The 26,819-nt window shown below is 39.4% G+C and overlaps 1 protein-coding gene across 2 annotated transcripts in view; it reads right to left on the minus strand.

Annotated features, from left to right (window-relative positions):
* Positions 1-26,280, minus strand: part of ICA1L (islet cell autoantigen 1 like) — a 55,694-nt gene extending 29,414 nt beyond the window's left edge. The window contains exons 1-3 of one of the 2 annotated variants that reach the window (XM_069578049.1): positions 26,235-26,280; positions 5,442-5,610; positions 2,527-2,599 (exon numbers count right to left, since the gene is read on the minus strand). In XM_069578049.1, coding sequence (XP_069434150.1) covers positions 2,527-2,599; positions 5,442-5,603 — 235 coding nt within the window. In that variant the 5' untranslated portion in view covers positions 5,604-5,610; positions 26,235-26,280. Of the gene's footprint in view, positions 1-2,526; positions 2,600-5,441; positions 5,611-25,547; positions 26,085-26,234 lie in introns of those variants that run through there. The other variant, XM_069578048.1, reaches the window with a different exon arrangement.
* Positions 26,281-26,819: the final 539 nt, after the last annotated feature.

Genomic DNA, 26,819 nt, shown 5'->3' on the forward strand with positions numbered 1-26,819 from the left:
AAAAGCAGAGACAGTACTTTGCCAACAAAGATCTGTCTAGTCATAGCTATGGTTTTTCCAGTGGTCATGTATGGAGGTGAGAGTTGGACCATAAAGAAGGCTGAGGGCCAAAGGATTGATGCTTTTGACTGTGGTGTTAGAGAAGATTCTTGAGAGTGCCTTGGACTGCAAGGAGATCAAACCAGCCAATTGTAAAGGAAATCAGTTCTGAATATTCACTGGAAAGACTGATGCTGAAGCTCCAGTACTCTGGCCACCTGATGTGAAGAGCTGACTCATTAGAAAAGACCCTGATGCTGGGAAAGATTGAAGGCAGGAGGAGAAGGGGATGACAGAGGATGAAATGGTTGGATGGCATCACAACTCAATGTACATGAGTTTGAGCAAGTTCTGGGAGATTTTGAAGGACAGGGAAGCCTGGCGTGGTATAGTCCACGAGGTTGCAAAGAGTTGGACACGACTGAGCGACTGAACTGAACTGGGACATTTCAGGATAAAGATGTGCAGATATAGATTTTATCATATACTTTCTTTTTATTGTTGTTCCGTCACTCAGTGTGTCTGACTCTTTGTGACCCCATGGACTTTAGCACACCAGGCTTCCCTATCTGCAGGGTTCCCTGAAATGCTCCACCGGCATGCTAAATGATCTGGTGATTCCAGGACGAAATGCAGGATGCACAAACCGGCCAGTGTTTCCTCACATTTCCATCACAGAACTCCCTTGGTCCAGTGACTGCTTGATTCAGTGACTCTCTTGGTCCATTTTACTGCTTGGTAAAATATTCAAGGTCCTTAGCAATCCGACTGGGACCTTCCTTTGCTTGTATATCACCCTATTATTCTCCTTTACAAACTCTTCTGTCATGCAGACTATTCTCACCCTTCAACTTTAGTCCCCAAACCCTTTGAGTTTTACTTCCATTCCCATCTAAGTAGCTACCTTTACCAATCTCTCTAATACAGTTATTTTTTACTCCAAGAGAATTCAGAGGCAAGTCTGCACCACAATCCTGAATTCAGTTACATACTATTCTTTGTCTCTTATTTTATTACAGAAAGTTGTTTCTCCAACTGTTTCCTGGGGAAAAATACATAGTTTTACACATGGCAGGCACTAAAAAAATTACCATGCTATAATGGATTTCTTGCCTTAATGGGACAATATATGAACTTTGATTATCAACTTTTGAGACTAATTTACATTGCCGCACAAAGCAATCATTCTTCGAGCAAAGATGCACAGCATATGGACTACATGCTGGACAATGTTTCCAGGCTAGGAGGGACAGAAATAAACACATCAATTTCTATCCTGAAGGAGAGAATACTCTAGTGGTGGTGAGAAAAACAACAGATAAAATATACAGAATGTTGAATACTGTTAAGTGCTATTGTTAAGTAGCCAGAGATTGATGAGAAAGAGGGGTATGTTTCAGATATGGGAGTCAGAGAAGGACTCACTAATAAGAGGACACTTGACCAAATACCTAAAGAGGATTAGGTATGCAGATAGACTACTGTAGAGGAGATTAATGGCTCAGAAGGACAGAGTTTTAGGAGATGAGACCAGGGAAGAAACCAGGATCAGAGAGGTGGCCACGCCTAGTAGGGAACTATAAATAAGGCAGGAAACTGAAGTCGCTCAGTCATGTCCGACTCTTTGTGATCCCATGGACTGTAGCCTACCAGGCTCCTCAGCCCATGGAATTTTCCAGACAAGAGTACTGGAGTGGGTTGCCATTTCCTTCTCCAGGGGATCTTCCCAACCCAGGGATCGAACCCGGGTCTCCTGCACTGAAGGCAGATGCTTTACCGTCTGAGCCACCAGGGAAGCCCATACAAGGCAGGAGGGGAGACTCAAAGATTGCGTTCTAACCAGAAGAGGCGAAGAAGAGAGGAGATTCCAGTAGTCACAGGATACTGAGAAGGAACGACCGTTAAGAAGAAATCCAGGAATGCGGGTACCTGGAAGCCAAGTGAAGAGAGTAGAGTGTCTCAAGGAGGAGGGAATAATCAACTGTGTTAAACAATGTGACAACGACTGAGAATTGGTCCCAGAATTAAGTTCTTCACGACTATGACAAGAGGGATTTGGTGGAGTGATGGGGATGAAAACTTGACTGGGGTGAGCAGAGGAGAAGGAGAACGAGAAGGAATAGAGGCTGTGTGCACAGAAAATTACCTCAAAACTTCCTGTGAAAGGAGCAGAGGAATGAAGGGGAACTGCTAGAGCAAGTAGGGGTTGAGAAAGAGCTTTTAAATGATGGAAAAAAATCCACTTAAGACTCTGGGAAGGAAAACTAAACTCAGCAAAATCGATCTGTGTCAGAGGATTTGATGAACTGAGCATGCTGGGGGATTTCAGGGTAGATCACTGTAAATACTCATTTTTGTCATAAGAAACGATCCCAAAATAGTTCAGTAAATTACTATTTTTACATTAAATCTTTCATCTTCAAAAAATGCAAATGATATTTATTTTAAGCAGGAATTGTTGGTGGATAGATATCTATGATTTCATACCATTGAGTCTTAGCTGATATTTCTCAACTATCTTCAGAAGTTCAGTACATGTCTCTTGAATGGAGTGAAAAACCTTTGAAATATAAATTTTATTAGGACAATTTAAAGAACCATAAACAAATACAAAATATAAAAAAACACTTCAAAAGCAAAACATTTTCTTATAGGTATTGTCTATTTTCCTTGACTGTGATATACTTCAGTTTTGGTTTTATTTCAGATGTAGAAAGCACATTTAGCTTTCTCCCATTAGAGTTGGAAAAAATCATGATAAATACATGGAAGCTAATAAAAATTTATGACTGTGGAGTTTGTCCTCCCCTCAGCTCCAAACTATCTAAACAGCAATTTTAAAATGTACATTAAATACTATCTACCACAGATGAAAAGAGTATAGATAGTTTTAGAAAATATTAAGTAACTTAGAGTCTGGCTTTTCTCCAATATTGGTCTAAGAAAAATAGGTCAATGGATTTACCATAAAAATTAAATAATGTTGTTATAACAACAAACTTTCAGAGTATTTTTGTTTAGAATTTTCCATGAATATTAATCCCTTCATTACGACTGCTCCAATAGCTAACAAAAAAATAAAATATCTAATAGACTCCCATTTCAAACTTAGTTGCTCAGTCGTGTCCAACTCTTTGTGACCCCATGGACTACAGCCCGCCAGGCTCCTCTGTGCATGGATTCTCCAGGCAAGAATACTGGAGTGGGTTGCCATGCCCTCCTCCAGGGGATCTTCCCAACATAGCGATCGCACCCAGGTCTTTCGCATTGTAGGCAGATTCTTTACTGACTGGGCCACCAGAGAAAGTAAAAGTGAAAGTTGCTCAGTCGTGTCTGACTCTTTGTGACCCCATGGACTATATAGTCCATGGAATTTTCCAGGCCAGAATACTGGAGTATGTAGCTTTTCCCTTCTTCAGGGGATCTTCCCAACCCAGGGTTTGAACCCAGGTCTCCCCCAACGCAGGTGGATTCGTTACCAGCTGAGCCACCAGGGGAGCCCAAGAATACTGGAGTGGGTAGCCTATGCCTTCTCCAGGGCGTCTTCCTGACCCAGGAATCAAACAGTGCAGGGGTCTCCTGCATTGCGGTGGGCTCCTTGCCAACTGAGCTGCCAGGGAAGCCCATCTCTATAGTAGTTTTGCTTTTCTTTTGACGTTTGATCAGGCCAAAGGAAGACTGATAACAGATACTAAATTCTAAATGCAGGAGTGACCGTCAATTTTCCACGTAAATCTAAGTATGTTTGAATTGCACTTGGTATATGTGTTTGTGTGTGTGTTAACTTGCTCAGCTGTGTCCGACTCTTTGCAACCCAACAGACTGTAGCCACCAGGCTCCTCTGTCCATAGAATTCTCCAGGCAAGAATACTGGAGTAGGGTTGCCATTTCCTTCCTTATGGGATCTTCCCAACACAGGCATCAAACTTGGGTCTCCTGCATCACAGGAAGATTCTTTACCATCTGAGCTACCAGAGAAGCCAAAGCTGCTGTAAGTCCATGTGGAAGGAGATTAGAAAATAATACAAAAATAATAGTTCTATTAACACTATGATGAAGCAATTACGGTTGATTTCCCACCCATGGGTCCTTGAAAGATATATATACTATTGCTTTTCATTTTTACAACAAAAATATTTTTGTGTTTTAGTGAGGTATAAAATTGTAATATATTTAAAGTGTATAACATGATAATCTAAGTACATACTTGATGCGTATGTATACTTGAAAATATTTCTCATTCTTAAAAAAGATAATACAATTGTGGGGGAAAGTTCTTGGCTGATTCCAAATAATTCTCTAATGGACAAAAATAACACTGAATATAAAATGTCACCCACAGATTACCTATCAGTGTGAAACAACACACAAAAAACTACTTCCATGGGAACATATGAATGGGCAGTGAAGAGTTCCCTTAGTGCTAAAACATATTACTTATAATAAAGTCCCTTCATTTTTTTTCCCACAATTTGTCACTCAATCCTAAGAAGAATACTTTTTAACACAAATAGTAAAATCTGGTTAAATAGAATTAATTTTTATTTTCATATTTGTTATGGCAGTGGTAAAAGTTTATTTTTATAGAAAAAATTACTTAGTAAATTAAGACCTATTTTATTAGACTTAATTTATTTATTAGACCTATAATTATTAGACCTATATTTTTAAGAATCCCAACAAATCATTATATTTCAGGCATAACAGAGCCTCTGGCTAGAAATGTTTGTAAAAGGTTACCTAAATTAGGATATACACATGGAATTAGAAAATGTGCATTAAAAAATTCAGACTTCATTAATATACATGAGACCTTTCTTCTAATTAGCTTGATTACTTAAAACTATAAGATTACATATAGGTTTAAAGTTGTTTCATATTAATTATTCCTTTTATTTAAAATAAAAAACAGCCAAAAATACATTATGGCATACTTCAATTCACTCCATCCTTAATAAGAGAAACAAAAACTCCAACTTGTAAAATCCTCACTCACTATTTGATTTCAGTTAATCTATAATTATCACTATGTCAGTGAGGTATAGACTTCAGATAAAAGTAGTACAAAATACCAATGACACGATACACAATGAGCATATGGTCCCAGTTAGGAACATACTTAATTCACTTTCATAGCACAGAAAGTATTACACTACTGCCAGAGAAATTATCTAGTTCATGATTTACCTAATATGAACTCCAGCTCCGCCAGTGCACAATTTGTGACAACTATGGCTTGCTTATCCAGAAGATCTGATGAACAAATGGATACAACTATTCTATTATCAAATTCTACATGTATCCAGGTCAGCTCTTCAGTGTGAAAGCTTGTCATAGTTCCCCTAGTAGTCCCAAATAATAACAAGTTATATGCAATACATGGAATCCTTAAAAGAACTTACCTCAAGTTTAGCATCCAGTTCAGCATCAGATGCCACCACATGCTCATCCTCCTTCTTTCCGGTTGCTTTGATGAAGACCTGTTTGGTTTTCCAGTATTTCTTCTGCATTCTACTGACAACTGACTGGTTAGCTTCTGGTCTGTGCTGCCCAAAAAAATCCATGGAGTGACTAGAAAAAACAAACTAAAATTAAATTTCTTTAAACATATTTTCAATAATAAGTATCTATTTAGCCAGTATTTAGTTGAATAACTGAAACAGATACTAAATAGAGTATTAATGTTAACAGATAAACTAATGTTTACTTAGTATAGTCTCAATTTATATTTTAATTATAACGCATAAATAACAGGCAGAGAGATTAATGACATAATAATTAGGTAACAAAATGATCAACTGTTATGATTTTCCAATAATGACTGGAAATAATTTTTTGTTCAACCAAGTGTCTACTTGCAGACACTTTTTAGTTTCTAATTTTTGCTTTTGTAAAAATACTGACAAATGAACTTATATACACATCTCTGCATGCTGCTATTATTTCCTCAGGAAAACTTCCTATGGATTAACTGCTATTTCAGAAGAAAACACTTTTATTGTATATCCTCAGCTATGCAAAGATTCAGATACATAGTCTTCTTTAAAAGTCACTTAAAGGAATATTTTAGCATCCAATAAATTAAAAAATAAATATCTTAAATATAAGGGACACACGTTGTAAAAGAAACAGAGGTGAAAACTGAATCCATTTGTAAACTTAAAAATTAATGTCTAAGTAATTGTTCTTAACAAGGCTAACATGGCTACAATTAGGAAATGCAAATGTGAAGTGTTCCTCAATGAAATGTAAAAAAAAAAAAAAGAAATAATAATAAGAGTTTTAAAAGCCCAAATTATTCCAATCAATGGTGGGAGGCAGGAACAAAAGGAGGTACTAAAGTGTGTGACTCATTTCGAGGGGAATCAGCAGATGACTAATGTATTCTTAATGCTGGGAAAGAAACAGAAGTTTCCTTTCTTTTTACTTTGAAGTAATTACTAATCAAACAAAAATAGGGTGTCTAATTTCTAAATTACTAGGAGCAAAACAAGGCAACAAGAAAAACTAGCAAAAGCAAAAGAAGATTGAAACAACAGGAGCAAGGCAGCATAAACAGTGCAAATGAAGATCACAGAATAAGAACAATTATACTGTTTAGTATAATAAATGCAAGTTTCCGCTTAAATAATAATTCTTTAATCTCAAATCATTAAAAAAAAACAAAATATTATATCCAACTACATGCTATTCGGGATCCACCTAAAATAAGATGATAGAGAGAAGGACTAGTTAAGACATTCCAGGTAAATATAGTGCAAAGACAATTAAAGCGGGGATGGCTGCATTAATATCAAACAAAGTAGGTTTACATAGAAAGCATTATATGGAACAAAGACAAAAATATAAAGTCCACAGGTGGCCACTCTTTCAGATACTTGCTGGATACTCTCCTTTGTGTATCCTACTGGATTTCTGGACATAGAGCTCAGTCATCATTTAACCATACAACCTCTCGTGTGCTATGTTGGTACCTTGGCTGGACATGATTTGGGATAGAAAGCAGCACAAAGGGGTAATGGACTTGATGTAAGCATTACACTGTCTGACACACAGTCTTGAGGGAAAACTTGCAGCTCATTTCCCCTCTTCAATTTCTGCCTGTCTTTAGTTGCTCTTGATGGCTTTTCAATTAGTTTTCCCATCCCATCAGTATGAGGGTCATTATATGACAAACTGCTGGTCTCTTCAACTACAATGATGCTCTGTTCTTGCTGTTTAGTTGCTAAGCTGTATCTGACCCTTTGCAACCCACCCCATGGACTGTAGCCTGCCAGGCTCCTCTATCCATGAGATTTCCGAGGCAAGAATACTGGAGTGGGTTGCCATTTTCTTTCCCAGGGATCTTCCCAACCCAGGGATTGAACCTGAGTCTCTTGCATTGGCAGGCAAATTCTTTACCACTGAGCTAAGAAAGGCAATGCCAAAGAATGCTCAAACTACTGCACAATTGCACTCATTTCACACGCTAGTAAAGTAATGCTCAAAACCTTCCAAGCCAGGCTTCAGCAATATGTGAACTGTGAACTTCCACATGTTCAAGCTGGTTTTAAAAAGGCAGAGGAACCACAGATCAAATTGCCAACATCTGCTGGATCATCAAAAAAGCAAGAGAGTTCCAGAAAAACATCTATTTCTGCTTTACTGACTATGCCAAAGCTTTTGACTGTGTGGATCACAACAAACTGTGGAAAATTCTGAAAGAGATGGGAATACCAGACCACCTGACCTGCCTCTTGAGAAACCTGTATGCAAGTCAGGAAGCAACAGTTAGAACTGGACATGGAACAACAGACTGGTTCCAATAGGAAACGGAGTACGTCAACGCTGTATATTGTCACCCTGCTTATTTAACTTCTATGTAGAGTACATCATGAGAAACGCTGGGCTGGAAGAAGCACAAGCTGGAATCAAGATTGCTGGGAGAAATATCAATAACCTCAGATATGCAGATGACACCACCCTCATGGCAGAAAGTGAAGAACTAAAAAGCCTTTTGATGAAAGTGAAAGAGGAGAGTGAAAAAGTTGGCTTAAAGCTCAACATTCAGAAAACGAAGATCATGACACCCGGTCCCATCACTTCACGGCAAACAGATGGGGAAACAGTGGCTGACTTTATTTTTCTGGGCTCCAAAATCACTGCAGATGGTGATTGCAGCCATGAATTTAAAAGACGCTTACTCCTTGGAAGGGCAGTTATGACCAACCTAGAAAGCATATTAAAAAGCAGAGACATTACTTTGCTAACAAAGCTCCGTCTAGTCAAGGCTATGGTTTTTCCAGTGGTCATGTATGAATGTGAGAGTTGGACTATAAAGAAAGCTGAGTGCTGAAGAATTGATGCTTTTGAACTGTGGTGTTGGAGAAGACTCTTGAGAGTCCCTTGGACTGCAAGGAGATCCAACCAGTCCATCCTAAAGGAAATCAGTCCTGAATATTCATTGGAAGGACTGATGCTGAAGCTGAAACTCCAATCGTTTGGCCACCTGATTCGAAGAGCTGACTTATTTGAAAAGACCCTGATGCTGGGAAAGATTAAGGGCAGAAGGAGAAGGGGACAACAGAGGATGAGATGGTTGGATGGCATCACCGACTCAATGGATATGGGTTTGGTTAGACTCTGGGAGTTGGTGATGGACAGGGAGGCCTGGCGTGCTGTGGTTCATGGGGTCACAAAGAGTCAGACATGACTGAGTGACTGAACTGAACTGAACTGAGCCACTAGAGATGCAGGCTTCGGCAAAATCAGTGAAGAGTACAAGTCTTCACAGTATCAGAAGAGAACATCTCTTCCCTACCCCAACTCACATGCTAATGTAGCTCAAAAGTATATGCCTGAAAAAAAAAAAAAGTATATCTCAGGCCTGTCTCCACTCCCTTACTAGTTTCTTCATAGGAGACAAAGAGTAACTTATCTGATTGGTGGTGGTTTAGACGCCAAGTCATGTCCAACTCTTGCAACACGGTGGACTGCAGCCTGCCAGGCTCCTTTGTCCATGGGATTCTTCAAGCAAGAATACTGGAGTGGGTTGCCATTTCCTTCTCCAGAAGATCTTCCTGACCCAAGGATCAAACCCAGGTCTCCTGCATTGCAGGCAGATTCTTTACCCGCTTAGCTATGATGGAAGCCCTATCTGATTGGATTTCACAGTGATAAACTTAGTCCTCCCTCTCCTGTTTGAAATCTATCCTGCCTGCAGAGAGCACACATTCCCTGGCAAAGGGAACGCAGTGGCTGGGTAGGTAAATCTGAGAAAAGTGAGATCTGCACATCTGTGGTTTGTTTTTTTTTTTTTTTCATCTGTGGTTTTTTGATAGAAATGAAATGTTAGTTGCTCAGCCAAGTCTGACTCTGCAACCCTGACTGTAACCTGTCAGGTTCCTCTGTACATGGAATTTTCCAGGTAAGACTGAAGTGGGTAGCCATTTCCTTCTCCAGGGGATCTTCTGACCCAGGGATCAATCCCAAGTCTCCTGCACTACAGACAGATTCTTTACTATCTGAGCCACCAGGGAAGCTGTTTTTGACAGAGGGTACTGCTAAATCTGCTAGCCACTGGGGGGTGGGTTGAGTTAGATTAACACAATGAAAACCACAAATAGGCACAGCCTAGATAAACTGCTTAAATCCAAAGAGAAAAACCTATCTTGAAGCAGAGAAAAATGGAGTATCACATAAAGGGGGAACAAATGCATAAATGAGATACAAGTTCTCAAGGAAAACAACAAAGCCCAGACTGTAATGGAAGGATAAACTTAAGGTGTTGAAAGAAAGAAAAACTATCAACTCATAATTCTCTATTGAAACTGTCCTTTAAAAATGAAATCAAAATAAAGACATTATCAGATAAAGAACTGAGACAATTCATGGCTGGGGACTTTTAGAAATGCTGCTGCTACCATATTCTAAAGGGAAATTACAACAGTAATTTGCATCTTCCAGTAAAGAGATGACTGGAATTGTCTGAGTAAACATAAGACTTGTCTTTTTTCTTAGTTTCTTCAAAAGTTTTATATAGTTTAACATACACGGACAACAGTGAAACAGTGGCTCAGCCATCATTCTGTCATTTCTGGTCATTTATATGTCTTCCCTACCACCTTACTCCATAATCGTTTTCATCACCATTATATGATTCCTTTTGGTTAATTTCCATACATTGAAATGTATAATTTCTAGCTATATACTTTTGACAAATAGGTATTATGCTATAGACCATTTCCAGCACCCCAGGAATTCCCCTTGTGCCCTTTTCCAGCAAATGCCTAACCTACCATACGTAATGTTTTGCTTTTCTCTTCACCTTAGTTTCCCTTTCCTACTTCCTTCTTTCTTATCACTGAATAGTAATCCATTGTATGAATATTAACACCACATTTTAACTTTCAACTTGGAATTCATTGTAAATAAATCTGCTATGAACATGCCTAAACAAGTCTTTTCATGGGCAAATGTTTCACTTCCCTTCGATAAAACCTGTAAATGAATTTTTCTGTCAAAGGATTGGTGTACACTTTATAAAAAATTGTCATTTTACATTCCCATTAGCAATGTGTGAGAGTTACAATTGTTCCACAATCTCAGTAACACTTAATGTTGGCAGACTTCTTAGTTTTATCCATTCCAGTTATGTATTGGTATTTCCCTATGGCTTTAATGTGTCTTTTTCTGATGACTGACGGTAGTGAATACTTTTTCATGTGCCAACTGGCCTTCTGTAAATGCTCCACTGTTTTAAGTCTTTTGCCCATGTTTAAACTGGGTAGTCTTTGTTTTTTTGTTTTTACTATTGAGATGTAGAATTCTAAGATTTAGATTGGGATGGCACTGAATCAGCAGATCAATTTGTAAAGGACTGGCATCTTAATAATTTTTGAGTCTTTCAACTCATGAATATAGTATATATTTAGGTCTTCTTTGATTTCTCTCAGCAGTGTTCTGAAGTCTTTTTTTAAGTATAAGTTTATTGCTTTTAATTTATTCCTAAGTATTTTTTGTCTATAGATGCTTTTATAAGTAGCACATCTCCTAGCCTCACAAAGCTCTTTCTATCTGTATATTTTACTTTATTCAATTCCACATTTTTATTTCCTGATGTTCGCATCATTACATGAAATTGTGGGATCTTTGAGGGGACCCAAAAAATGGTATACCTTTTCCCTGAATTAGTCTAAAGTGAAAGGTGAAAGTGAAGTCACTCAGTCTGTCTAACTCTTTGCGACCCCATAGACTGTAGCCTACCAGGCTCCTCTGTCCATGGGATTTTCCAGGCAATAGTACTGGAGTGGATTGCCATTTCCTTCTCCAGGGGATCTTCCCAACCCAGGGCTTGAACCCTGGTCTCCCACATTGTAGACAGACGCTTTACCATCTGAGCCACCAGGGAAGTCAAATTAGTCTAAACTAGTAAGAAACAAATAATGTAGTATAGTATCTGGAGGTCAAAAAAAAAAAATATATATATATATATATATATTTACAGATAATAGCAAAGTTTGTGAATATAGTTTAGTGTGAGGTAACTGGTCCTCCTGAGCATCAGTACTAAACAAATTCACCAACCAGTCAGGTAATTCGGTTTATGGCAGGCTTCCCCATATGGGAAGTGGAAGAAGATTATTTCTTTTATCCTATACTTTCGTTCTTTCCTCTTATATAGGACAATACTTTAAAAGTTCTTTTAGTGAGTTCTGTAGGGAGAAATTCTCTGTTTTGGTACCTATGAATCTCTATTTTGCCTTCATTCATAAATGACAGTTTAATTGTTTACAAAAATATAAGACTGGCAACAACTTTCCTTTTTTTTTTTAAAGCTATCATTATCGATCCATACAAGACTCATTATTTTGTTTCTTCACTTACTTGTACTTTCCTTTTTTAACCCCTTCCTCATATCCATCTCCCCTCACAATCATTCTAATGTGTTTGATGTGTGCCTTTTAATCTGAATGCACTTTTTTTTTTGAATGCATTCTTACTGTCCCTCCTTTTTCCTCTTTGAATCTTTGAAAGTGTTTTAATCTGTAATGTCCTGAGGTTGTCTAAGATGCATTTATGTAGAGTTCTTTTCCATTATGGAGGTTCATATCTCAACCTTTCGCACTAGAAAGTTCTAAGCTATTCTCCCTTCAAAGATTCCTTTTCAGCCATAGTTTCTTCTTTTATCTGACTCTTCTATTGGGTGTTATTCTTGATATGTCCTATGTTTTGGATAAAAATGGTTCATTTTTTTATCTGTTTTTCTGTCCTATATTTTGGACAAGTTCTTTAGTACAACCTTCCAATTTATAAATTCTCTTTTCACTTCTGTCCAGGCTAGAGTTCATTCCACTTACTGAGGTTTTTTTTTTAAAATCCAGTGACTTTTTCTTTTTTAATGTCCAAGATTTCTAATTGACTTAATATTGTAATTTTGTATCCTTTTTAATAACATCATTACATAATTTTTCTCTTTAGCACTCTAAATATATAGAATTCTTAGACTTTTTACCTGGAGTAAATGCATGTTCCAAATATTGATTTTACTGGCTGAATTCTACACGCTTATTATATAATCTTTACTTTTTTCTTTCTTCCTCTCTCTGGTTAATCGTTGTTATCTAGTGATTATAGATCAGTAGACCTATAATCCTTAGTTGTCTCCACTTAACTTTCAGGGTTTCTACTGATATTTTAGGGCCCCTGATACTGTGGTGTTGGAGAAGACTCTTGAGAGTCCCTTGGACCTACAAGGAGATCCAACCAGTCCATTCTGAAGGAGATCATCAATCCTGGGTGTTCTTTGGAAGGAATGATGCTAAAGCTGAAACTCCAGTACTTTGGGCATCTCATGCGAAGAGTTGATTCATTGGAAAAGACTCTGATGCTGGGAGGGATTGGGGGCAGGAGGAGAAGGGGACGACAGAGGATGATATGGCTGGATGGCATCATCGACTCGATGGACGTGAGTCTGAGTGAACTCCGGGAGATGGTGATGGACAGGGAGGCCTGGCGTGCTGCGATTCATGGGGTCCCAAAGAGTCGGACACTACTGAGTGACTGAACTGAACTGACTGAACTGATGCAGTGCTATCTGAAATACCTTTGGTTTATTCAGGTTATTGAAGGGCCACTGCAGGTGAAACACTTTTAATTTCTACCAAGCTACAGAAACTGAATTCCCGGAAACAAGGACCTAATGTTATATTGGGAGCTCACACCATTTGTTCCAGTCCACTCACCTCTCTGTCCTTCTATTTTGTTTCTAGTCCATGTTTATCTTATTATCTAGCCAAGATAAACTTTCTGGGCTTTATTTTTTATAATTACTAGGAGTTTGATGCAAAACTTACTATGCCATCTAAACTAGAAATTTCCTTTATTTTTCTTTTTCTGGCTTCACCACAGGGCATGCAGGATCTTACTTGCCTGATCAGGGATCAAACCTGTGCCGCATGCAGTGGACACACAGAGTCCTAACCACGGGGCTGCCGGGGAAGTCTATAATCTCCTTTATTTCCAGAAAGTGTACAATATTTTTCACTTGAACACAGTCATCATGTAGAACACTTTATTCATTTTTGCACTATATAATATTTAAATCTGTATTTGCAGCTATCTCCTGGATATGGAATACAAATATTAGAATAAAACAAATCAGTCTTCTCTTTAGAGGTAGTTCTGTACTCACCTTACTTATTCCATTACTGTGTAATCACTAAGAAACAAGCAAAACAGACCGATGGCAATATGCAAGCTGAAGCACTGAAATCCCCTGGAGAAAAATGATCTGTGAAGGCTTAACTAAATACAACATCACTGTTTGATGCAATTAAGGAAATAAATTAGACAAGTTTGCTATTTAATATTAATGTAGTATTCTTGATTACTCTGGCTCTGAAGCCATGAATTTTCTTACAAATACAATCAGCGTTTCCCGAAAGATTCAGAGTTTGCTAGTAAATTCAACTTGAGGGAAGGCAAAACTGGGAAGAAAACACTCCAAAATGTCAACAAAGGTTTTCTCTGCAGTGGGATAACAGATGAGTTTTCTACAGTTTCCAAGTCTGCGACAATTAACATGTACAACTGGCTATTGTATCACTCTTATGAAAAACGTTTACTTGATTATCAAGGTTTTTGCTTTTATTTTTTTTTAAATTTACTGCTGTATATTGTCACCCTGCTTATTTAACTTATATGCAGACTATATCATGTAAAATGCTGGGCTGGATGAACCACAAGCTGGAATTAAGATTGCTGGGAGAAATATCAATAACCTCAGATACGCAGATGACACCATCCTTATGGCAGAAAGTGAAGAGGAACTAAACAGCCTCTTGATGAAAGTGAAAGAGGAGAGTGAAAAAGTTGGCTTAAAACTCAATATTCAGAAAACTAAGATCACGACATCCGGTCCCATCACTTCATGGCAAATAGACAGGGAAACAACGGAAACAGTGACAAACTTTATTTTCCTGGGCTCCGAAATCAGTGCAGATGGTGACTGCAGCCGTGAAATTAACAGATGCTTGCTCCTTGGAAGTAAAGCTATGACCAACCTAGACAGCATATTCAAAAGCACAGATATTACTTTGCCAACAAAGGTCTATCTAGTCAAAGCTATGGTCTTTCCAGTAGTCATGTATGAATATAAGAGTTGGACTATAAAGAAAGCTGAGCACTGAAGAACTGATGCTTTTGAACTGTGGGGTTGGAGAAGACTCTTGAGAGTCTCTTGGACTGCAAGGAAATCCAACCAGTCCATCCTAAAGGAAATAAGTCCTGAATATTCATTGGAAGGACTGATGTTAAAGCTGAAACTCCAATACTTTGGCCACCTGATGCCAAGAGCTGACTCATTGGAAAAAACCCTGATGCTGGGAAAGATTGAAGGTGGGAGGAGAAGGGGGCAACAGGAGATGAGATGATTGGATGGTACCACTGACTCTATGGACATGAGTTTGAGTAAGCTCTGGGAGTTGGTGATGGACAGAGGGAGGTCTGGCATACTGCAGTCCATGGGGTCGCAAAGAGTCTGACACGACTGAGAGACTGAACCGAGGAACTGATTACTATTTAACACCAGCAGCCTTTATCCAAAGTAAGAACCATTCATTTATTATTATATATTAAGTACTTATATATATATAGCTTCCCTGGTGGCTCAGAGGTTAGAGCATCTGCCTCCTATGTGAGAGACCTGGGTTCGATCCCTGGGTCGGGAAGATCCCTTGGAGAAGGAAATGGCAACCCACTCCAATATTCTTGCCTGGAGAATCTCATGGACAGAGGAGCCTGGTAGGCTACAGTCCATGGGGTCACAAAGAGTTGGACACGACTGAGCGACTTCACCTCACCATCTATATTTTTATGTAGCAATTTTACTTATCTGAAACACGTCAGAACTAGTTTAACTGCATAAAAAAATCTGAGAAGTCAGAAGAATGCCCTGGTGGCCCAGTGGTTAGGGCTCGGAGCTTTCACTACTTTTGCCTGGGTTCAGTCCCTGGATGGAGAACTAAGATCCCATAAGCTGTGTGGCATGGCCACAGAAATGGTGAGGAGTTAAACTAGTTATTACAAAGACTATCACATACACATTATTTTTAAGGGAGCTCCTATTCCCCTCTCCTGCTAACAACCTCACACTGTCACTGTTTGCAGGTAACATGATATTATTCATAGAAAATCCTAAATATACCATGAGAAAACTATTAATGAATTTGGTAAAGTTGAAAATTACAAAATTAATATGCAGAAATCTGTTGTATTTTCATATGTTAATAATGAACTATCTGAAAGAGAAATTAAGAACAATCCCACTTACAATCACATCAAAAAGAATAAAATACACAGAAATAAATCTAAGGAGGTAAAAATCCTATACTAAGAAAACTGTAGAATGATGATGAAAGTAACTGAAGACTACTCAAATAGATGGAAAGATAAGCTGTGCTCATGGATCAGAAGAATTAATACTATTAAAAAGATCATACTACTCAAGGAAATCTAGAGTCAATGCAATTCTAACAAAATACCAATGGCATTTTTCACAGAACTAGAACAAATAATTCTAAATCTGTATGAAAACACAAAAGACTCTGAATAGCCAAAACAGTCTTGAGAACGAACAAAGTTGGAGGGATCATGCTGCTTGATTTCAAACTATACGACAAAGCTAAAGTCATCAAAGCAGTATGGTATTGCCACTAAAACAGATACACAGATCAATGAAACAAAACAAAGAGCTCAGAAATGAACCCACACCTACATGGGTAATTAATCCATGACAAAGGAGGCAAAAATATCCAGGGGGCGGGAAAGAGAGCCTCTTCAATAAACAGCTTTGGGAAAACTGGACAGCTATGTGCAAAAAAAATTCAAACTGGAGTACTTTCTCAATGATAAAAATAAATTTTAAATGGATTAAAGACTTAAATATAAGACCCCAAACCATAAAACTTCTAGAAGAAAGCATAGTCAGTATGTGCTTTGAAATTGATCTCAGTAATATTTTTTGACCAAGTTGTAAAGATAGTTATTAGTTCACAGTAACATAAACACTTACTTGGTTTAAAAAGATTATAACACAGCTATATTAGGGAAGAACAAAAGGGGATTGTGGTGGTGAAGGAGAGCTAGTCCTCATCTGCCATATAGAAAGTTAGATAATGTTTTAAATTAATAAATCAAAATGTAGCAGATAAACATGTGATTTAGAAAATACCAGCGAAAACACAGAGGTGAAGGTATGTGACACTGGAGACTGGAGCAGGAGCAGGAATGGGAGAACCGCTTTTAAACATTATAATCCTTTTAACACTTGACTTTTAAACATCATGGACATGTACAACTTTAACAAAATAATAATTATGAAAAAATAAGCCTGAATGTGAATCTTACTGATTAAAACAGAATGGCACTGATACCAGAACCATAAAACAGTGGAAACGAAAAGAAATACACAAAGAGATTAACAAAAAATAAAAAGAATGTAGTATATGGTCTATATGTTAATTTCCTAGGGCTGCTGTAACAAATTACCACAAAGTTGGTGGCTTAAAACAATAGAAACTTGCCATCTCAGCTCTAAAGGCCGGAAATCTGGAATTAATGTCTTAGCAAGGCTGTACTTGCTGTGCGACCCTAGGGAAGAAAACTGTCTTCCCTCTTCCACCTTCTGGTGGCTGCTGGTAGTCCATGGCCAACAGCAGCAGAGCTCCGATCTGCCTCCGTCTTCCCATCACCTTCTCTTCTCTGTATGTGTTTCATCTCTCTCTGTCTCTCTAAAAATTGCGGACACTTATGATGGTTCTTAGGACCCTCCCAGGCAATCCAGAATAATCTCAAGATCCTTCACACAATCTAATCCTAGTCACATCCATAAAATTTTTACCATATGAGGTCATATATACAGTCCAGGAATTAGGACCTATTATCTTTGGGGGTCACATTTAGCCCACTACAATGAATGTAGCATTTCAAATCACTAGAAAAGGGATATATTATTCAATAAATATTGTTGGGATAATTAACTGTCTATTTGGAGAAAAAAAAGTGTTTTATCCTTAGTCAGTATAAGGATGGTTCAAAATTTAAATGTTAAAATCTTGTAACAGTGACATGTGAAAATACAGATGAATGTTTGGGGCCAGAAACCTTAGGTGGAACCAGGCACAGAAATCACATAAGATATTGTAAAAAATCCCAATTCATATAACAAAATGGGCCATAAGTAAATCTGGAAAAGAAATAACTGGATAAAGTGAGATATAAAGAAGAAAAAGTATTTTTAAATTAGAGAATTCATAACTCAATAGTGAAAAGATAAACTAATTTAAAAATAAGGGTGAAACAAGAACAGGCAATTCACAAAAGGACTTCAAAAGCCCAATGTTTTGTGTAACATTACACAAAAATGTTATTTAATCACTTTTGTAACTAAAGCACAAATGAAAGAAAAATACATTTATCCTATTAGATAAGCAATGATTTAAAAGATGAGGGAATGAGTGCATGTCTGTATCATTCCTTTCCCTGGAGAGAATACTTTCTTCCATCCAGTAGGTTGTCTTCTCATTTCGTTTATGTTTCCTTTGCCTACAAAGCTTTTAAATCTAATTAGGTCCCACTTGTTTATTCCTGCTTTTATTTTCTTTGCCTTAAAATTAGGCAGAAGGGGATTTCCCTGGTGGTCTGGGGGCTAAGACTCTGCACTCCCCATGCAGGTCTCCCAGGTTCCATCCCTGGTCAGGGAAGTAGATCCTACACGCTGCAACTAAGAGTTCTCATGTCACCACACCAGCTCTCTCATGCCATAACAAAGATAGAAGATCCCATGTGCCACAACTAAGACCCAGCACAGCCAAGAAAAGAAATAATTTTTGTTTTAAAAAGGCAGAAGATCTGAATAGACATTTTTTCAAAGAAGACATACAGATGACCAACAGGCTAATGAAAAGATGCTCAACATGGTTAGACAATAGGGAAATGCAAATTAAAATTCCACAACAAGATATCACATCACACCTATCAGAAAAGTTTCCATAAAAAAAGAATACATACAAAAAATACTGGGGAAGATGTGGAGAACAAGAACCCTTGTACGTTGTTGCTAAGAAGATAAATTGGTACAGTCATTGTCGAAAACAGTATGGCAGTTTCTCAAAAAACTAAAAATAGAACTACCATATGATCCAGCAATTTCACTCCTGGGTGTACATATCAGAAAAAAATAAAAACACTAATTTGAAAAGAGACATGTATCCCAATGTTCATAGTACCATTGTTTACAGTTGCCAAGATATGGAAGCAACTTAAGTGTCCAGGGCTTCCCTGAAGGCCCAGAAGGTAAATAATCTGCCTGCAATGTCAGAGACCCAGGTTCAATCCCTGGACAAGGGAATGGCAACCCACTCCAGTATTCTTGCCTGGAGAATTCCATGGACAGAGGAACCTGGCAGGCTACAGTTCTTGGGGTCAGAAAGAGTCAGACATGACTGAGCAACTAACACTTCTACTTCTACTTACTAAATGTCCATCAATAGACAAATGGATAAATAATATACGGTATATATACATACAATGGAATACTACTCAGCCATAATAAAAGAATGAACTTTGTCACTGGCAACAATACAGTTGGACTTGGAGGTTATTTTGCTAAGCAAAATAAGTCGGAGAAATACAAATACTGTATGGTATCACCTATAACCGGAATTTAAAATAAAGCAAGCTAGGGAATATAACAAAAAGGAAACAGACTCAGATATAGAGAAAAAAACTAGCAGTTACTAGTGGAGAGAGGAAAGAGGGGAGGGGGAGATAGGGGTAGGAGATTAAGAGGCACAAACTCCTATGCATAAAATAAACTGCAAGGATATACTGCACATCACAGGGAATACAGCCAATGTTTTAAAATAACTCTAAGTGGTGTATAACCTTTAAAAATTATTGTACATGTACAACTTATATAATATTCTACATGAACTATATCTCAATGATAAATACATTTTAAAAATCCCTCTATTTGTTAAATTAGGTTCCCAATGAGAAAAAAATTACCACATCTCATAGCACTGACCATTCAGGTATGACCCACATTAAATCCCTTACAATTATATAGTAGAAGTGACAAATAGATTCAAGGGATTAGATCTGATAGATTGCCTGAAGAACTATGGATGGAAGTTCATGACATTGTACAGGAGGTGGTGATCAAGACCACCTCCAAGAAAAAGAAATGCAGAAAGGCAAAATGGTTGTCTGAGGAGGCCTTACAAATAGCTGAAAAGAAGAGAAGTGAAAGGTAAAGGAGAAAAGGAAAGATAATAGCCATCTGAATGTATAGTTCTAAAGAATAGCAAGGAGAGATAAGAAAGCCTTCCTCAGTGATCAGTGCAAAGAAACAGAGAAAATCAATAGAATGTTAAGGACTAGAGATCGCTTCAAGAAAATCAGAAATACCAAGGGAACATATCATACAAAGATGGGCACAATAAAGGACAGAAATGATATGGACCTAACAGAAGCAGAAGATATTAGGAAGAAGTGGCAAGAATACACAGAAGAACCGTACAGAAAAGATCTTAATGACCCAGATAACCATGATGGTGTGATCATTCACCTAGAGCCAGACATCCTGGAGTGTGACGTTAAGTTGGCCTTACAAAGCATAAAGAGGTGATGGAATTCCAGCTGAGCTATTTCAAATCCTAAAAGATGATGCTGTGAAAATGTTGCACTCAATATGTCGGCAAATTGGGAAAACTCAACAGTGGCCACAGGACTGGAAAAGTTTTCACTCCAATCCCAAAGAAAGGCAATGCCAAAGAATGTTCAAACTGCTGCACAATTGCACCCATCTCACACGGTAGCAAAGTAATGCTCAAAATTCTCCACGCTAGGCTTCAGCAGTACGTGAACCAATAACTTCCAGATGTTCAAGCTGGATTTAGAAAAGGCAGAGGAACCAGAGATCAAATTGCCAACATCCATTGGATAATAGAAAAGCAAGAGAACTCCAGAAAAACATCTACTTCTGCTTTATTGACTATGCCAAAACCTCTGACTGTGTGGATCACAACAAACTGTGGAAAATTCTTTAAGAGATGGTTATACCAGACCACCTGACCTGCCTCCTGAGAAACCTGTTTGCAGGTCAAGAAGCCAACAGTTGGTACAGGACTTGGGACAATGGACTGGTTCCAAATTGGGAAAGGAGTATGTCAAGTCTGTATATTGTCACCCTGCTTATTTAACTTCTATGCAGAGTACATCATGTGAAATGCTGCACTGGATGAACCACAAGCTGGAATCAAGACTGCTGGGAGATAGATCAATAACCTCAGATATGCAGATGACACCACCTTTATGGAAGAAAGTGAAGAGGAACTAAACAGCCTCTTGATGAAAGTGAAAGAGGAGAGTGAAAAAGCTGACTTAAAACTCAACATTCAACAAACAAAGATCATGGCATCTGGTCCCATCATTTCATGGCAAATAGATGAGGATACAATGGAAACAGTGACAGACTTTATTAATTTTCTTAGACTCCAAAATCACTGCAGATGGCGACTGCAGCCATGAAATTAAGACGCTTGCTCCTTGGAAGAAAAGCTATGACCAATCTAGACAACATATTAAAAAGCGGAGACATTATTTTGCCAACAAAGGTCCATATAGTCAAAGCTATGACTTTTCCAGTAGTCATGTATGGATGTGAGAATTGGACTATAAAGAAAGCTGAGTGCCTAAGAATTGATGCTTTTGCACTGTGGTGTTGGAGAAGACTCTTGAGAGTCCCTAGGACTGCAAGGATTTCAAACCAGTCAATCCTAAAGGAAATAAGTCCTGAATATTCATTGGAAGGACTGGTGCTAAAACTGAAGCTTCAATAGTTTGGCCACCTGATGTGAAAAACTGACTCACTGAGAAGACCCTGATGCTAGGTAAGACTGAAGGGAGGAGGAGAAGGGATCAGAGGATGAGATGGTTGGGTGGCATCACCAACTTGATGAGTTTGAGCAAGCTCCAGGAGTTGGAGATGGATAGGGAAGCCTGGTGCGCTGCAGTCCATAGGGTTGCAAAGATGCGGACACGACTGAGCGACTGAACTGAAGTGATAGCACTGAAGCCAATGAATAATGTGAGATACAATGAAGTCTGCATTAGATTTAAAGAGGATGTCCAAATCTGACCAGCATCTCCTCTAATCTGAAGCAGGTTCAGTTTTGGCAAATTGAGTAGGTTCTGAAGAACAATTCCAATAATTAATCACTAACTTGAAGATGTGAATTCTTGTGCAAGCACAGCCAGACTTAAGGAGACAGTTTACTTGGCCTGTCTTCCTGTACTATCATATGCTTGCAAAGAAGACCACTGAAGAAGAGATCATTGTGTTTATGGCGGGAAATGTTTGTTTTAAGCTCTTCTGGTTTCTATGAAGGGAAATTTTCTATAAATATTTCCAGCCTCTTGCCCTTTCTCTCCTACAGTGAGAAACCTGACTGGTGAATTAATTACTGGTCCACATTTCTTGACTGAGTAGAGCTAATCTATCAAGCCAGAGAATTAGTGAATTAGGTCTTTTTTTAACCTCTAATCCACCACTTGCAACCTAATCAGAATGAGGTAAAAGTCTTAGGCAAGTGTGTCTATTATGAAGACCCAAACTTTCCCTTGAATGGGCTATTTCAGGTATGGACTAGGAGACAGAAATATTAAAAGACCATTGATATGATACACATCCTCTAACAGTTCTCTCAATATTAAAGTATATCTCCATCTGCCTAGGTCTTGACCACAATCAATCTTCAGTTCAGTTCAGTTGCTCAGTCGTGTCCTACTCTTTGAGACCCCATGAATGGCAGCACGCCAGGCCTCCCTGTCCATCACCAACTCCCAGAGTTCACTCAAATTCACGTCCATTGAGTCGGTGATGCCATCCAGCCATCTCATCCTCTGTCGTCCCCTTCTCCTCCTGCCCCCAATCCCTCCCAGCATCAGAGTCTTTTCCAGTGAGTCAACTCTTCGCATGAGGTGGCCAAAGTACTGGAGTTTCAGCTTTAGCATCATTCCTTCCAAAGAAATCCCAGGGTTGATCTCCTTCAGAATGGACTGGTTGGATCTCCTTGCAGTCCAAGGGACTCTCAAGAGTCTTCTCCAACACCACAGTTCAAAAGCATCAATTCTTTGGCGCTCATCTTTCTTCATAGTCCAACTCTCACATCCATACATGACCACTGGAAAAACCATAGCCTTGACTAGACAGAGACTTAAGGGATAACAAAAAGGTGAGAGGTATTATGTACTGGGCTCCCTAAACTCTACAACAGCCAGGGTGTTTTTAGTTCTCCCTGCCAAGAGGAGAGGCATGGCTGCAGAGAAACTGAACAACGAGCTGGTAGTGAACTTTGCACAGCACACAAAAGCACCCTAGGATAATCACAGATTAATCAGTATTCACCTGCCTCTGGAACCAGTGACTACACATGCTAAGGGAAACCGCTTAAAGAGAGCATATAAAAAGTGTCCCCAAGAAGCCAATTAAAGAAGAGATCACAATAAGGTACCCATTCTCCTATGTAGACTCTGAAACTGTTATTCCAAGATACAGGGATATATAATAACTACTTCACTACTCTTGGGCAAAAAGCAGGCCAGAACAGAACTGCTCTTTCCAACAATAACATGCAAAATAAATAACATGAAAAAGTAGCACTACAGGAAAAGAAAGTGAAACTGAAGTCGCTGAGTTGTGTCCAGCTCTTTGCGACCCCATGGACTGCAGCCGATTTTCCAGGCAAGGATACTGGAGTGGGGTGTCATTTCCTTCTCCAGGGGATCTTCCCAACCCAGGGATCGAAATCGGGTTTCCCGCGCTGCAGGCAGACGCTTTACCATCTGAGCCACCAGGGAAGCCACAAGAAAGAAGGAGGGATCATAAAGCGAGAAAGGGGAAGAAGATAGACATCTGAAAAGTTGCTTCATAGAACAGGTTTAAAGAAAAACTGGTCTGCCTGAAGATAAATGGAACAAACTCCATAAAAGAGATTTTTTTAGTAAGAGCTAAAGGAAGCTAAATATATAAAGAAAAATAAGAGAAAAACACCAGAGGACTCAAAACTACATTAGAAACAATTCCAAGTAGAATAGATACTTTAGAAAACTAAGTTAACAATACTGATGACAAACCTGGGAAGATCATTCAGAATGAAGATTATAAGATAAAGGTGGTTAGATTTAAACAAAGTGGTTAGACAGAACAAAATGATGTATACGTTTGGAATATAAACAATTGAGATCTAATCTATGTAACACTCTTGGACAGAGAAAGACATACAAGGAAAAGCCAAAATATTCAAGAATACAAAGCTGAAAACTCAAGGGGTTCATCATGTTCCAGGTAAAATCAATACAGAATGATCAAGAATAAGATATACTGTGGAATGTTGCTGAATTTTAAAAGGTAAAAAAAGAATGCTACTAGGATCTAGACAAAAAAAAAGGACCACCTACAAGTTAAATTATTTATCCTGACCTCAGGCATCTCCTCAGCCATATTACATTATGGATAAAAGTGAGACTGTACAGTGTTGAGGGTAAAAGAATATGACATGGAATTTTCTACATAACTGTAATACAATTTTAATGGATATATAACATTTCATTTGTATGGATGTACTATAATCTACTTGACTGGTCTATTACTGATGGATATTTAGACTGCTTCTAGATTTTATTATTTCAAACCACATTGAAATTAATAAACATACATGCATTACTTAAAATACATGTTAAGTATACTATAAAATTAATTCCTGGACAGATAAGGGCTGAATCAAGAGTTCATGCATTAAAAAAACTTTAAACCTAAAGTGATATTTGCAAATGACTCAACAAGGGCGAAATCATCATCATAATAATACAATAAAGAATTACATAGAAAGCAAATATTGGATGCGAGCAGAAGTTTGAAAAGTCTGACTTCAGAATAAAGGAAACACATAATAGATGAAAGAAAAACACAATGGAAAAGGGTATGAGGATATTATATAACAAAAGCCAGTTCACATGAGGAAATCTTTCCAGTCACAGATATACCGAAAAGTCTTTCACACACCCCATCTGTTGTTAAAAATTTAAAGGAGGCAAAATGAGTATTGAAAAAGGTAAACAGCAAAGGAAAAGGGAAAATTTTTAATAAAAAGCATGTACTACTACACAATGAAATATAGTTTGATAGTACAGAACAAAACAATACTGCTTTATATCTGATATTTAATATTTTGTCCTAGTTCAGTTATTGGTATAAATTTTATTGCTTTATAATAAATATTTCTAAAAAAATATGGCTTCCTAGTTTTTCCACCAGTCTTATGTTTGCAGTTTTTACACTTTGGACTGGCTGATCTCTGAGCAACCACCTAACCCGAACATTAATTACTGTTAATTAGAACAACTTCTTGCACATAACTGTTTCAACGTCAAGATGTACAATAATTTTGCACTAATAAATACAAAAAATTTCAAAGAATACTGGATATGTCAGGCAAATAAGAATACAAAAGCAACTAGAAAGTTTGGTCATATAAAAAATATATACATACCATTGGATGATGTTTATTTGGCCAGTAAATTATTAGTATAATTAACTCCTACTAAAGGATGAGGCACCTGTGGCTACTGCATAAATATTGATGTGAAGATCATTAAAGGAATATCACGTTACAGTACGTTAACTGAGTCAGAACCAAATAAATCAATACATACTTAGAAAAAAACCCCAAACCATGGTTAAACGTTATCTTCCCAATAAGCTATACCACAGTGATCCACAGCTTATGATCGTTTTTATGCTTCGTGCATTAAGATAATCTATTACTTGAAAAATAACCCCACCCCCTCTACTGGCAAATCCACAGCATCGCGGGTTAATTGCCAGGATGGATTTTTTTTTCCTCCCCTCTCCATCTTTCTCGGAGCATCAGGTATATAACCGCTGACAGCACTTGGGCACTGACCAGGTGATCCGAGTTTCCATGACCGCCTAGGATCGGTCCGTGGCGCTGGGATAAAGGCCTCGGGCTGCAGGATTTGTGCGCCGGGACTCTTTGCAGCTCCTGCCGGCCGCACTTCGTCTTAAACCGCGCCTTGACTTAGGTTGTGTTTTTACCCCATTGCTAGCCATTTCGTTTCTAAAGAAGACATTCCCATTACAAAATAACGACAGGAAAATAACAAGATAAAAAGGAGGTCAGCAGGAAAGCACCTAAAGGCCGGGAGCATCTGCTTCTAATGGAAGCGACCTCCACCTTCGAGAGAAATCACTCAATCAAGCCTCAGGCCCCGGCGCTCCTTCGCTCCCCGGGGGGAGCGTGGGCGGGACTCCCTCAGTCCCGAGGGGACGCAGGCAAGCCTAAAACCACTGCCAGCCCGATCTGCCCAGAGTAAGCCCGGAGGAGCTCGGCCAGGACTTCGTCCGGGAGGGAGGCCGCAGGGGCCGGGGTCCCCAAGGGAACCGGGAAGGCCGGCGAGGCCCCGAGAGACCGCGTGCGCGCGTGGCGGGCGCCTCCCGCCGGCGCAGCCACCCAGGGGCGTCGCCATGGGAACCGAGGGTTTGGCCTCCAGGCCCCGGTCGGCCGGGGAGGGCGCGGCCCTTCCGCCGCCCCGCAGGATGGGAGCCCGGGGAGGCCGCCGCCGACGCTCACCTCGACGTCGGAGTCGCGACGCGCCCGTCCTCTGCCGCCTCGGGTCCCGCTCGGCCGCGCGGGGGTCTGTCCCGGTGCCGTTTCCTGCCGCCGCCGCCTTCGCCGGGGCGCTCCCGCAGCCGGTGCCCCTCCGCACCAGAGCGTGGAGGTGTCGGGCTCCCGCCGCGGGAGGCGGGAGATTTAAACGCTGCGGCCTGGCGCACGCGGGAGCCGCGCTGCCCTCGGCGCCTCGGCCCGGCGTCCTCCGCGTTCACGCCTCTCGCTCCCGCCTAACCCCGACCCACGGAGGCCCCGGCTCTTAGCCGGTTCTTGAAGAAACGCCGGGACCCTCTCTGCTCCTCCTTTCCGGAATCCCTCTAATAAAGTGAAATGACAGACACCAAATCGTTAAGGTACTTGAGTGGGCGACCTCCGAGGCGTAGGGAAGTAGAGGGGATTCTGCGCTCGTTTTTCGAGCCCGGGACCCCGCCGCCTCCCAGCCCCACTGCACCTGCGGGCCCCTGCGCTGCCACCCCTGCGGGAAGAAGCTTCTGAGCCCTGGTCATCCCTCAGTCCTCGGGCGCTTCTCATCACGCGTGGCGGCAC

This window comes from Ovis canadensis, chromosome 2 (assembly GCF_042477335.2).
Source record: "Ovis canadensis isolate MfBH-ARS-UI-01 breed Bighorn chromosome 2, ARS-UI_OviCan_v2, whole genome shotgun sequence".
Classification (NCBI taxonomy): domain Eukaryota; kingdom Metazoa; phylum Chordata; class Mammalia; order Artiodactyla; family Bovidae; genus Ovis; species Ovis canadensis.